At 53.9% G+C, this 14,560-nt stretch overlaps 1 protein-coding gene and 1 pseudogene across 2 annotated transcripts in view; both read left to right on the plus strand.

The window, feature by feature from the left end:
• Window positions 1-13,512, plus strand: part of MINDY4 (MINDY lysine 48 deubiquitinase 4) — a 120,346-nt gene extending 106,834 nt beyond the window's left edge. Inside the window, exons 17-18 of the mRNA XM_082471816.1 lie at window positions 341-413; window positions 11,582-13,512. Of these exons, the coding sequence (XP_082327942.1) occupies window positions 341-413; window positions 11,582-11,630 (122 nt within the window). The 3' untranslated portion in view covers window positions 11,631-13,512. The remainder of the gene's footprint in view (window positions 1-340; window positions 414-11,581) is intronic.
• LOC309665440 (oxysterol-binding protein-related protein 9 pseudogene) lies at window positions 422-9,575 on the plus strand (annotated as a pseudogene). Its single transcript has one exon. The product of its transcript is annotated as an oxysterol-binding protein-related protein 9 pseudogene (transcript).
• Window positions 13,513-14,560: the final 1,048 nt, after the last annotated feature.

Raw genomic sequence — 14,560 nt, forward strand, 5'->3', positions numbered from 1 at the left:
GGCAACAAGTTTGGGTTTTATTCTCCAGGCAATGGGGAGCCATGGAAGGTTTTGGAGCAGGGGAATGATGGGATAAGACATGTTTTTAGAAAGAATTATTCTGGTAGCTGGAAGGAGGTAGGAGGGTGGGGTGGAGACTGGAGGTGGGAGGCCAGTGAGCAGGGACACCCGTGGTGTCCAGGTCAGAACCGATGGGCAGGAACCAGGGAGGGTCCAAATAAGAGAAGAGGGGCAGGTACCAGAAGAGTCAGGTCCCAGGAGGAGGGTTGTTGGTGCTGACCTTGGGGTGAACGTCGGCCCTGGGCTGATGAGCGTGGGCCTCTCTCTCCCCGCTCCCCAGACACCACCCAGACCGTCCCCGAGGACAGAGACAACGACCTCGTTCCTCCCCTGGAGCTCTGCATCAGAACCAAGTGAGTCAGGCCCGTCTCTGGCTTTGGAGCCTTGCCTGAGTGGCTGGGAGGTGCAGTGGTTGGGAGCGGCCTGCAGGAAGGGGCATGGGTTCCTGGATTGTCCCAACTAGGAGGGGTGTGGTGAGGGGCCGGTAGGACCCCTGCAGACTGGAAAGACACAGTGCTTGGGGCTTGTCTGTATGTGGCATTTTGTGGTCACCATGGCCCAGGGAGACGTGTGTGATTTGCGAGATGCCGTGTCTTCAGATAGCTTCCTAGGATGCCCCGTGGCAGGGGGTGGGAGGTGAGCTGGTGCCTCTTGAGAGCTCTCCTCGTTCCAGGCAGCAGATGCCAGATGTGCTGAGTGCTGTTAGGCCCACAGGAGGAAGAGCAAGTGAGGTTACCTGGTGGTGGCGGTGGAGCTCGGGTAGGATCGGAAGGCGGGAGGACCCGGCCCAGCCAGGGTGCGCTCGGAGGTGGCTTCCTGGAACAGCGGCCCTCATGCGGGAGGAGCAGCCCCGGTCCTTCTGCGGGTGCGGGTGCGGGTGCGGCCCTCTGAACACTGAGTGGAGGTGCCCCAGAGGCAGTGGGGTTGCCGGCGGGGGTCCTTGGCTCCTCTCACCCAGCCCTCAGTCTTTAAGGGAAGCTGAGGCTCAGGCCAGGGGAGGCGGGTGAATAGGAGTTCTCTGACCAGGCCCAGGGCTGGGGCAGCACCCCGGTGGGCTGGCTGGCAGTTGTAGCCCTGGGGAATCACAAAGCCTTTGGGTGGTGACTTGGAGGCCTCAGGGTGTAGTGGGAAGGAGGGGCAGGCGGGGGGAGGGAGGAGACCTGGATTCCAGTGGGGAAGCATTAGAACTTGCCAGTGTGGTGAGCGTGTGTTCTGGCGTTTGAATCCTGGCCTTGCCGCTTTCTGGCTGGGAGCCATCGGACCTCTCCTGTCTGTACCTCACTTTGTCATCTGTAAAATGGGGGCAATGGCTGTGCCTGTCTCACACGGCTGTTGTGAAGAGCGCCCAGGACATTACCGAGCACCGAGAACCGCTCTCGTTAACATTGTCTCAGCCGCTCCTGACTCGCTGTGACCTCGGGCGGAACCTCTGTTTTCCTGTTTGTGAAATGGTGGGGTTTGGGGTGGAGGATGTAGGCCATGGCTGGGGCCCTGCGGCTCTGACCACCTGAGATCCAGCGGGCTCCCCTGGAGCCTAGGGCCGCTGCCCACCCACGGGCAAGTGAGCCCTTGAATGGAGCCAAAGAGAGAAAGAGGACTCCACATACACAGTCCCCAGGGACTGTGTCCCCAGGGAGCGGACGTGGAGGAGACGTCGTGACATCCTCATTACGCCCCACCCACGCGTCAACCTGCTCATCTGTCCACCTGCCCGCCCACTGGGCCAGGGACGGAGCATTCCTGTGGGGTCACGTGCCGGCGTTTCTTTCATCGGCAGGATTAAAGGCACATGCAGGTCGCTTTCCTTTCATGTACAAAGGGCCACTCATTCAGAGTGATGAGAGAAGGGCTGCGTGGGGGAAGGAGGTGACACCGGCCTTGGCACCTTCTGCAGGACAGGGTGGGAGGCCACAGGGCATCCTTCCTGCAGGAGAACCTGCCCAGCAGGGCTCTGGACCGCACCCTGGGCATAGGCTCCACCCCCCTCCAGACCCCTGGGACCCCTCGCTGAAGGCCTGCATCTATCTCTGTGCCCCTCCCCAGGGTGGCCCACCGCCCCGGACCTCTCCACCTGCCCCCGTCTGGAGTAACTCCTCTTTCCCCAAGAATGCTTCTGCTGCAGGACTCGACTCACCAGGCACCTCCCAGGAGCCCGGGGATTGGACTTCTTGGGCTCAGCCCTAATTGGCAAGTGCCTGAGAATGACTTGGGGCTCTAGTCTGTCAGGGAGCTCAGTCCAGAGACATCTGAGTGTGAACGTGGGCCCGGAGCACCTCTTCTTCTTCTGTCAGCTGTCCCTTCTCCCAGAACCTACCCCCTGTCCCCGGGGCCATGTGCCATGAAATGAACCAGTGAAATGACGGCATGTGAAATGATCTGGAGAGGCTGCACACATCAGGGGGCGAGCCCTCGGCTTGGGGCAGGCGGTCCAGGCTGAGTCCCTGACCTGCCCTTGTCTGTCCCTGCTCACTGTCGTGGGAGGAGCTTGGGCAAGGCTGAGCCTTGGCATCTCCTCCAGCAGTGCTTCCTAGTCCTCGTCACAGATAGCAAATCATCGTACTGGGGCAACACACAGGGTTAGGGACAACTGGCTTGGGGACTCTGGTTGACCCAGACTCTGCCCAGTTCCCTGATGGCTGAGGGGATCAATGGTCCAGCACGTCTGTATTTGTCTACGGCCACCCACTGGGAAGATTTGCTAGAGCGTGATCATCAGGCTTCAGCGGGCATCCCCGCTGGAGGGTGTGGTAAAACACAGATTGCTGGGTCCCACCCCTGGGGCTTCTGGCTCAGTAGGTCTAGGATGAGGCCTGAGAATCTGCATTTCTCACGAGTTCCCAGGGGCTCCTGGTGCTGCTGTCCTGGGACGGCACTGTGAGAACTGATGTTCTGGTGGCTGGTGAGGGCGGTGCCTACCTCTCCCTCACCCTCCCTGGCTGCCTTCTGAGAGTCAGATGTCAAGTGAGGTGCTGACCCTCCAGCATCTGGTCTGCTGTAACATACCAGACCAGGGGTACTTTCTTCCTGGCTCCGCTGGCTGCCCCCTGCCCCCCGCTCCCCCCAGGTCTGAGTGCTGCATCCCCTGCATGGACTTTGCTGAAACCAGTTCTACTCCCCCCATCACTTGCTCCGCCTTGATGGCTCGGTCCATCTGAGCAGTTAACACGGTGAGACTTTTCCCAGCATCATTCCCGGAAAGCTGAATGGGTGAGTGAATAGTGGGAACGCAGGGTTTTTCCCGCTCTGTACCCATCAGATAACATACCCCACTGTAATGGGAAACAGCAGGCCCAGCCTCCTGGAATCCTGTTCCGAGGGGTTGGATTACAAAGGCTTTGCATATTGTTTTCATCCCAGATTCTCAAACAGCTCAAAGGGAGAAACTTGGGAAAGTAGCCTTCAAGGTCAGTGAGACCCGATAAAGCTGGGGCCCTGCCTGTTGGGGGATAAGTCCTGCTGCCTTGACAGGAAGGGCGTGTGGCCCGAGCTCAGGTCATTTCCAAGGCCAATCAGAGTCCAAGCACCCGCTGAAAGGCAGCTGAGCGCTCATGGCAGCGTAGGCCAACCTGCGGGCTGGGGGGCTTTCCCTCTCATCACTTCAACCTCACGGAACCCCTGGACAGGACTCCATGGAAGAAACAGCTGGATAAGACTCGCTTCTTGCTCTCAGAGTTCACAGTCGAATAGAAGTCAAGTTCAGAATCAACTCTGTTCTAATCCAGGGAGAGATGCGCCGCCTGCCCTCAAAACCAGCTCTGTTGCCCCATAAGGACCTCTGACATTCACGCTAACCCGCATGGAGCACGCCACATCCCTGGCCACCTGGCAACCTGCTTGGGATCCACAGAAAGGCCCTTGGACACCGCCCGATATGGCCCTTCCTTCTCCAGATGGGGTCGCCAGAGTGGAGGTCTGGCGCCAGGACACACCTCGAGTCAAGAGCAGTTCAGGGCCTGGAGCTTAGGCCGGTGCTGTCCCAGCCCAGTGGAAGGTCACTGAGCAGGCAGTGTGACTTCCCGCCACCTGCTTTTGTTGCCATGGTGACATTACACAAGACCAGACTGCCAGTTTTGCCTTTGGAGAAGAGCATCCTAATTTGAACCATCCCCGGGTCCCGTGCTGTCTCCACTCTCTGGTGTGACGCACACCTCGACCTCAGAGAAGCTCCTGTTACCTTTGCTTGTGTCTGTCCCCCAGCCTCCTCCCTCCTCTGTTCTCTAACCAACTCAGCAAAAAAAAAAAGACTCATTTATGGTCATTTCCGAAGAAGACACACACACTGACCTCTCTCAAGCTTCCAGCCTCGCTAGAATGGGAGAAAATGAAACGGTTGTCAACAGGCCAGAGAAAAGAGGAAAGAACTCATAACCGGGGCCTGGGCCTGGGCGACAGATGTTTCTGTTTGGAGGCTCAGGCAAAAAATGGAAAATGTAATTTCAGCTGGGAACGGTGCCTTTGAGGGGCTGGAGCCGCGCGCCTACCTCCCTCACCTGCTCGCCCGCCTGCCTGAGGAGTCGGCCCCAGCCTTCACGCCTCTGCTGACACCCTTCTTGCCTAGATGCCCTCTTCACAGTGCCCCTCACCCACTGAGAGAGGGCTCCTGGTGCTCCCACTGCCCAACCCCCTCTTGTGAGTTCCCTCCCTGCACCCCACACGCACAGCTGCCCCTGGTGCTCCTTGTTCATGGCACGTGCAACGCCGCTATGCGGAGCGGAGCACCCAGCAGGAGTCTGGGGACCCCAGCTGAGTCCTGGCTCTGCTGCCGTCACGTGGCATGACCTCTAGAAGGGCTGGCTCTGTCTGGACCTCAGTTTCCCCATCTGTCAATTGGGCAAAACAGTGCCTTCCCTGAGCTGTTATGAGGTCGAGAGGAGATGTAGAAGCATTCCCTCTCCTTTGGAGACCTCAGGGGGCGCACAGGCAAGTGGGGGGAGGAGGAAGAATGGGAGGAGGCAGAGGGGAAGGGACGAGAGAGTGGGGGTGGGCCATGGACAGGGCTCGGTGACCACCGGGGTCAAAGGGGAGGGAGAGTGAAGTGTGATGAAGACTCAGGTTTTCCCTCTGGTGCCTGGGCTTGAGGAGGGGCAGGGCGTATGCAGGGGCTGTGTTCACTCAGCGGCATCCCTGGGAGCCCAACACGGAGCTAGAGGTCATTGAGGGGATGGAGGCCAGCTCTGCCCTTTAGGGGCTCACAGTCTAGCAGGAGAGGGGGACCCCATGACAGCATGGCCGGGGAGAGCCTGACAGCAGTGCTGAGGGAGGATACTTCCGGAAGGAGGGCTCCTGGATCTGACCCTGAAGGAGGAGGGGTGGAGAGGGAGGATGGTCCTTCCAGGTGGAGGGCGCAGCACCGGCCAGGTTCGCAGGTGAGAGACAGCCTTGGGGCTCATTCTATAGTTGCCCTGACTGCCAGCAGCTGACGCGTAGGACAGGACACTTGCACACAGGATACTTGTCTGGAAATCCAAAGTGAGTAAGAGGAGTTCTTGGGTGTATTTCTACTGGTCAGCTCTGGTGGCTTTAAAACCAGGCCTGCCCTCTTCTCCTTGCTGATACAGCAAGGCATCATGTTGAAAATCTGTGAAGTCAAGGTAACTGCTGCTCTGATGCAGTGATGGCTGCTGGGGAAGAAAGGGATTCAGTCGTGGGCAAGAGATGGGCCTGCCCATGACGCTGAGCTGACCTCAGCTCTGGGGACCACGGCATCTTCACTGAGCTCAACCCCGAAGCCAGTGGTCCTCAACTGGGGGCAATTTTGCACCCCGGGGGATATTTGGCAAAGTCTGGGGACATTTTTGGTTGTCACTCGTTTGCGGGAGGGTGCCAGATGTCCTACAATGCACAAGACAGCCCTCCTCCCACCCCCAACAGAATTATCCAGACCAAAATGTCCGCTGTGCCCAGGTTGAGAAACGCTGCTCTAAACTCTCACACCCTCAGCCTCCTCTACATCAGCATAGCTGAGTGAGCCTTGACGACGCCTCTGCACTCAGAAACCGGTCCATTCCATCCCTCCCCTTTCTCTATCAGCCCCTAATTGCATATGCAAAGTTCTTCTTTTTCATCCTTGTAACTGATCCATAGACTTTCAGAACCTTTCCTGTGGGGGGAACCATTCATCCCCTAAATAAGCACAGTATCCCAGCATTTCAGCCCTTTCAAAACGATTTCCTGTTGTAGTTGTGAACTGCTTCTTTCTGTGTTTCTAATACTCTCCCTGCCTCAGCACCTGTAGTCCAGGATTGGGTAGGTTAGTTACCTCTGTGAAAAGCCTCACAGGTAGCATAAACCTCCCAGCCTGACCTTAGGACTCGGTGACTGTTGGTGTGACCTGGGCGTCTAGCAGCAGGTGAGTATGACTCACCCCTGCACTGAAGCCAAACCCTGTTTTGTCACATTGGGAGCTCACAGGAGGAACTTCTGTCTGCCTGACAGTATGGGGAGGGTAAGGCTGCGAGGGACGGAGAGCGATAAGGGAAGGGCCTTGTGGGCCAGGCTGAGGGTGGATCTTATAGGGATACAGGAAGTCTGGTCTATTTCTGACTCTTCCCCATCCTTCTCTCCATGACTGGGGGCAAGAATCCAAACTGGTCTGGGCAGTAGTTTGGCCTTTGCAAACCTGCGTCCCTGGTGCCTGTCTGGAGCCAGGCTGTGGGCGGGAATGTTACTCCCCTCCCTTCCATCTTCCACCCCTGGATGTCTGGATTCAGGATGTGTCCCTAGTGTCTAAGATTTTGATAGGAAACTTACAGAGGCTGATACTCCTCTACAAATCTTAACAGGACAGTAAGTCCCCTACATACGAACGAGTTCCATTCCAAGAGTGCGTTCGTTAAGTCCAACGAAGTTAGCCTAGGTACCCAACTAACACAGTCGACTATATAGTACTGTACTGTAATAGGTTTATAATACTTTTCACACAAATAATACATAAAAAACAACAAACAAATACAAAAATAAAAAAACCTTTTTTTTTAAAAAGGGATTCCTTTATTTTTATTATTTTTATTATTTATTTATTTTTAGCTGTGTTGGGTCTTTGTTTCTGCGCAAGGGCTTTCTCTAGTTGCGGCAAGCGGGGGCGCCTCTTCATCGCGGTGCACGGGCCTCTCACTATCGCGGCCTCTCTAGGTGCGGAGCACAGGCTCCAGACGCGCAGGCTCAGTAGTTGTGGCTCACGGGCCCAGTTGCTCCACGGCATGTGGAATCTTCCCAGACCAGGGCTCGAACCCGTGTCCCCTGCATTGGCAGGCAGATTCTCAACCACTGCGCCACCAGGGAAGCCCAAGAAAACATTTTTAATCTTATAGTACAGTACCTTGGAAAGTACAGTAGTGCAGTACAACAGCTGGCACACAGAGGCTGGCATCGAGTGAACAGGCAAGACGAGTTACTGACTGGAGGAGGGAGAGGAGGTGGGAGATGGTAGCGCTGAAGGATCGTCAGCAATAGGAGACGGAGGGCAAGCTGCAGTTTCACTCATGCCTGACGTTGATGGAACGCACGTTTGTATCTTTGAAAGTTCGCAACTTGAAGGTTCGTATGTAGGGGACTTACTGTAAAAGCTTTTTAATGATGTGTTTCAAAACTGCAACAATGAGGAACAGAGCAAGAAAACTGAAAACCTCAGGTTGCACAGTACAATCACTAAGGCTTCGCCTTATGTTGCTACAGGTTGCTAAAGTGCTGTTAACCCAGTAGATGCTGTAGGTCCACCTACTCCCTTGGAACCTGTGGTTATCTCAGTGCCTTCCCAGCTCGCCTTACCTCCCGAACCTGCTCAGTTGTGCAAGTCAGAGCTGCACGTGTCTTCCCCACCAGCTGAACCTATACTGGCTACCCTGAGGCATCATCAGGGTCCAGCACCAAAAGTGCAGGCAATGGGCACTCACCACCCAGGAGCAGCCTGACTTCTCCCGGGGTTGCCAAGTTGTCTCCAGATGCCTACCATCCCAGTATCTCTCCTTCGAGCAGTGACGAATGCTATGATGCTGATGGGTTCTATCAAAGTGGCTCAACCCCAAAGCGTCTAATAGATTCCTCTAGATCTGCTGACACACAGGAAACAGTCTAAAGCACCTGGGTTCCAAAGAATCACTTAATTCTTCCACATCCAACAGAACAAGTGATACTGACCATATGGATGCACGTGATATGACTGATGATGAAGCAGAGGCAGGGTCTGCCTCATGGATGAGCACGAGAGGTTATCACACATTTCTAATCACAGGTTAGGCTTGGAATGGATCTTACTAAGGTAGTTCTTCCAACAATTACTCTTGAGAGAAGCCCCCTTCTAGAAATATATGCGAACTTTTTGCACATCCAGACCTGCCTCTGAGTATCTGTGACCAGAAGGATCCCAGGGACCAGATGGTTCAGGTGGTCAAATGGTAGCTCTCAGACTTTCACGCAGGAAGCAAAGGATCAGTTGCCGAAAAGCCATACAACTGCATTTTGGGTGAGACCTTGCAGCCTCATGAGGCACTACCAAATGACACGGAAGAGAACAGAGAGCTAGTTTTAGAGGGACTAGTTTCTTGAAACAGTATAACATTCAGGGCTGAGCAACTTTTCCATCATCCACCCATCTCAGCCTTTTTTGCTGAGTGTTTCAACAAGAAGATGCACTCCAGCATTCATATGTGGACCAGATGAAAATTTCTTGGGATGTTGATTGGCGTGCACAACATAGGGCAGGGCTGTGCCTTGTGTCTAGACTATGACAACTGTTATGTTCTCACATTCCCCAGTGGTTATGGAAGGCTTGTCCTTACAGCGCCGTGGGTGGAGCTAGGAAGAGAACGCACATATCAATTGTTCCAAAACGAGCTATATGCAAACATCGTCTCCCATGCTACTCCTGCACAGAATTACCACTAAGATTTTTTCTTCTCCAAATGACAGATCTTTTTGCTCACTTGAAGGGAAATGGAATGGTGTAAAATATGCAAAATACTCAACAGGGGGTCATACAGTCTTTACAGAGACCAAGAAGTTGCCTGTAATCAGGAGGAAAGTAGGTTGAAAGAACAGAACAGAGTATGAATCCCACTGCCTCTGCAAGGCCGTCTCTCTCGACCTAAAAATCAGAGACATTGATGCGGCCATTGAAGCAAGGCACAAGCGAGAAGAAAGACAAAGAGCAGAAGCCTGAGGAAGGAATAGAGAGAAATTCGGTGGGGGTCTAGGTTATTCATGAAGATGGAGAACGTTGGCTTTATGGCGAACCACTACTGAAACTTCGTGATTCTTCTAAGCATTAGATTGGGAAATGCAGCAGCCTTACTTTGGGAGAACCTGTTCACTCCCTTCTTGCAGCAGGTCCAATCTCAGGGATACAGGCAGACCTCAGAGATGTTGTGGGTTCATTCCAGACCAGTGCAGTAAAGCAAGTCGTACAAATTTTTGGTTTCCCAATGCATATGAGAGTTATGTTTACACTATCCTGTAGTCTATCAAGCATGCAATAGCATTATGTCTAAAAAGCAATGTACACATCTTAATTAGAAAATACTTTAGGGGCTTCCCTGGTGGCACAGTGGTTGAGAATCTGCCTGCCAATGCAGGGGACATGGGTTCGAGCCCTGGTCTGGGAAGATCCCACATGCCGCGGAGCAACTGGGCCCGTGAGCCACAATTACTGAGCCTGCGCGTCTGGAGCCTGTGCTCCGCAACAAGAGAGGCCGCGATAATGAGAGGCCCGCGCACCGCGATGAAGAGTGGCCCCCACTTGCCGCAACTAGAGAAAGCCCTCGCACAGAAACGAAGACCCAACACAGCCATAAATAAATAAATAAATAAATAAATAAATAAATAAATAAATTTAAAAAAATTGTATAACTTAAAAAAAAAAAAGATTTATTTTCAAAAAAAAAAAGAAAATACTTTATTACTAAAAATGCTGTCATCTGAGCTTTCAGTGAGTTGTAATCTGTCTGCGATAATAACATCAAAGATCGCTGATCACAGATCACCATAACAAATTTAATAATAATGGAAAAGTTTGAACTGCTTCGAGAATTACTCAGATGTGACACAGAGACACAGAGAGAACAAATGCTGTTGGAAAAATGGCACCGATACACTTGCTTGACACAGGGTTGCCATAAACCTTCAATTTGTAAAAAAAACACAGTATCTGTGAAGAGCGAAAAGCAAAGCCCAATAAAATGAGGTCTGCCTGTACTGGACTTTCCAACGCAGATGTACAAGTAAAGTAAAAGCATCCCTGTTTTCCTCCTCTGTGGCAGTTACAATTTTGACTTCAGTCCTGAAGAAAAACTTCAGGTTTTGAAAATGTCTGCTCCCTCCCCAAACCCCACACCCTGGGAAGCGTTTCTAAACCCCAGTCTCAAACTCCGTGCTCCAGTACTGCTGTTGAGGCGTGCAACATCTGTTTCCTAGTTTGTATAATCTTAGGATGTACGTCTATGTATGATACGCCTAATGCCAGATTTTTCAGAAATATTCCATCTGCTATAAATGATTCCTCTGAGTTGTTTTAGAAAACTAGTTCCATGTATTAAAATCAAGTGCTGGTCTCAGCACTTGTAATAACTTTAATTTTGGAATTGAACTATTATTAAATTGTGTCTAACCCTGGACTCCTGTTTAATTATACTCAGTGCTTCTTAAGGCTTCATAAAGTAATTTTTTAAAAAGGCAAATCAGTGCTTTACTGAACGACTCACAGCCCTTCACTAGCGGTTCTTAGAGCAAAGTCCAGAATCCTTGCAAGGCCTCCTGGGTCCCATGTGGTGCCGCTCCCGCTGGCTCCCTATGCCCTATGCCTACCCTTCTGGGCTCCAGCAACTGGACCTCCTTCCGTGCCTTGAACCCTCCAGGATGTCTCCATATCTAGGTCTTCCCATGTGTCTTTATTTTTATTTTTATTTTTTAAATTTATGTATTTGTTTTTATTATTGCCTGTGTTGAGTCTTCGTTGCTGCGCGTGGGCTTTCTCTTTATTGCGGTGGGACTACTACTTCTTTGCGGTGCACAGGCTTCTCATTGTGGTGGCTTCTCTTGTTGTGGAGCACGGGCTCTAGGTGTGCGGAGTTCAGTAGTTGTGGCATGTGGGCTCAGTAGTTGTGGCTCACGGGCTCTAGAGCGCAGGCTCAGTAGTTGTGGCGCACAGGCTTAGTTGCTCCACAGCATGTGGGATCTTCCCGGACCAGGGCTCGAACCCGTGTCCCCTGCATTGGCAGGCGGGTTCTCAACCACTAAGCCACCAGGGAAGCCCCCCATGTGCCTTTAAAGTGCCACCATCAGGCACCCCTGGAAAGTGGCTGGATTCAGATGCGTGTAGATCGCGCACCTCATTTGAGGGGTTTAGGTGCGTTTGTTTTGTAGGGGCCTGGTGTGTAGGCTTGTCTGTGAGTGTGGAGGGGTGAGGTGGGCACGTTGGAACCTGAAATCCTCGAAGGCCTGGAGAGAGGAATTCCGGTGAGTGAGGACAGGAGCTGGCTCCTGTGTGGCCCCTGCAGCTGTAACTCTTTCTCTGTTCCTCTGCTCTTAGGTGGAAGGGGGCATCGGTGAACTGGAACGGCTCAGACCCCATCCTGTGACCCTCCATGTGGGTGAGCCCCATGGCTCCAGCACACATCGCTGGGGGTGACGGCTGAGCCCTGGGCCTCAGGGACAAGTCTGGGCCAGCACCTGGGCCAGCACTGCTGCAGAAGCATCCAGAACCTCCCCGCCCCTTCCATGAAGGGCCTGCCCAGGACTGTGCTGTGGACCCAGAGTGCCGCTGTGCAGCCCCTCCCAGCTGAGCGGTGACTGCCAAGGCCTGGAAGGAGGCTGGTGGGGCCTCTGCTGCCTTTTCTCTGCATCCCTCCCTTGCTCCCTGCGGGGCCGGCCCCTTGCCAAACCTCTGATATGGTCGGCCCAGGACCCTGGGCACTCGTTATTTCTGATGGTTGGCTTTCTATAAAACAGGAGTCAAACCCATGCTGAGGGCCGAACCTCATTTGTTCTGTTGCCGCAAAGGAAACATGAGGTCTGGCCGGCTCATGGCTGGGGTGGGGATGGTGATGGGTGGAGGGGCCCCAGAGCCCCGGAGACCTGTGGGCTAAGTCGTCACCTAACGAGGGTCTCTGCAGGCGAACCATGCCCTCTGGCCCACTGGTGTCCCTGGCTGGGCTTCTGGTTTGGCCTGGCTTCTGTGGATCAGCCCCAGGTCTAAGGCACCAGGCTCCGAAAGCTGTGCCGACCAGGAGAAACTCAGGCTCCCTGGGAGCCCATCTCGGGGCCGACCTGGATCTCTGCGAGGCCCCATGAGGACGGTCATGTGGACCTGGAGGGTAGGCTACACCTGGCCAAGCAGATATGGGGAAAAGAACCTTTCAGGGAGGGACCTCTTGGCCAGGGAGGACACCGAGGTGAGGATGAGAAGAGGGACTGAGTGTGGTCCCCCGTGTGGCTGCAGCGGGGCGTGTGCGGAGAGAACTGGCTGAACTGCTCCGGTGGGCAGAGGCTGTGGAGACCGTCGCATTCCAGACTGAGGGTAGGATAGGTGGGAAGGGGGAAAACTCCATAATCGCTTGTGAAGGGAAAATTGTACTCGGAGCCTCCTTCGTTCCAACCAGCCCCCAGCCTCCGTGCGCCCCATTGGGCTCAGGACACAAGCAGCTCGGGGGCCGTGCTCCCCCCGAGGGAGACCCCCTCCTCTTTAAGGGCCAGGCATGCAGGAGGCAAAACTGGCATTTGGCGGTGACAACTAAAGAGCCTGTTTTGTGCTCTCGTGAGCTGGGTAAGAAGAGCGGTGGCCGGACTGTGGGTCTTTGGGGAGCGGCAGGGAGGAGCTGGCAGGGAGAGCTTCGTCCAGGCTGTGCCACGGCCCCCGTGGAGTTTGCTGTGTAAACTCCAGTGGCCATTCACAGCAGGCGTCCAGCAGAAATGCTTCCTATATGTCCCTGAAATGTTTATGCATTTGTTTTCCTTGGCCAGGATCAGGCCTCTCCAGCTGAGCGACCGGGTGGAGGAAGTCGGTTTCCCTGCAGTGGCCTTGTTTATCAGCCTGGGAAGGAAAAGTGTGTCTTTTCAATAAAACACTTAACCTCCTGACCAGGGTGCCATGGGCGGAACTGGAGAAATCAAAATATTCCCAGCGTTGCTTGGGAAGACCAGTTCCAACAAATTACAAAAGCACTTTTCTAGAAGCCAAGTCATAGGTACATGTGCAGCATGACGTCCCTTGCCTGGGATTATCTGGAAAGGAAGATGAGCAAAGCCCAGCACCGCCCTCTCCCAGGTCCACAAGTCAGAATGAGCCCACGGTACCACTGCCAGACCTACCAGAATGAAATGCAGGCCCTGCTTCCTCGCATGTGGTGCTCTCCTTCTGGGCTGCTGGGTTTTCTAAGGAGACTGTGCGTAGGCTTCAGAGGGTCCATAGCCGCCCCCCACCCACCGCCCCGCCAAATTAAATTAAAATCTTTGTGTACATGTTCATTTGTGTAATTTTCTGGGGAGAGAGTCTATAGCCTACCTCATGGCCTTGATCTTGGAACAACACCCCTCTCTTTTCCCCCAGAAGGTTAAGAACCATATCCTAGGGTCAAGTGGCCTCTCAAAAGACTGAACCTGGGCTTGACTGCTCTCTCTCTCTGGCCTCCTCATGCACGGGGGAGCCGGTTTATTGAACAAGCAGAGACCTCAGTGAGATGTGAGCAGGAAGCAACTTTGTTCTTTCTTATTGCAGTTGGCTCCCTGTATCCGTGGGTTCTGCATCAGCGGATACTGAGGTCCCCACTATGGGATTTGAGCATCCTCGGAATTTGGTATCCTTGGTGCATCCTGGAACCAATCCCCCTTGGAGACCGAGGGACGTCTGTATTTCCCCTTGGATTCTCCTTCTCTCGATTGTTCGTTTCTTTGTCTCTGGATGAAAGAGTAGGCCAATTCCACTGCTCTTCCAGCAGTGCGAACAGTGAGACCAGGCTGATGGCAACACCTAACTCCACTCTCGTCACTGGAAAGCTCCTCCTCCCCCTGTTCTTGTGGGGGACCTCCCACCCACAGGGGTCTCTCCTGAGTCAGGTGACTCGTCCTCAAGCTGGTGCTTAATGGAGGCTCCCAGCACCTGCCCCCATCTAGCTTCCGGTGGAGTCAACCTCCCTCCTTCCCCTTTTAAAAAGACGGGAGTCTTCCTTCCGCAGGATCCACATTTGAACCAAGCAAAGCACCGACACGTCTTTGCCTCCCCAATTCTGGAAGTCAGACCTTCCCACCTCAGGCCGCCTGTCTGCCCAGCCACCCATTGGGAGCAGTGACATGTCATTGTCCCCAGGTGGGAGTCAGGGACCGTCCCACACTGCAGGGCACACATGACAGGCTTTCGAGGAGTTTTCTTGAAGCCTCCCTCACTTGGCTTAAGGAGAGGAGATGCTCCACTAGGAGGCAGTGGGGAAGGGGATCCCAGCACACCGATGCCTCTCTCCAAGGAAGCCCTCACCAGCTGCTGGCCTCTTCCACTGCCAGCCCAGTGCTTCCTCAC

This window comes from Balaenoptera physalus, assembly GCF_965194825.1.
Source record: "Balaenoptera physalus genome assembly, chromosome: 8".
Taxonomy (NCBI): domain Eukaryota; kingdom Metazoa; phylum Chordata; class Mammalia; order Artiodactyla; family Balaenopteridae; genus Balaenoptera; species Balaenoptera physalus.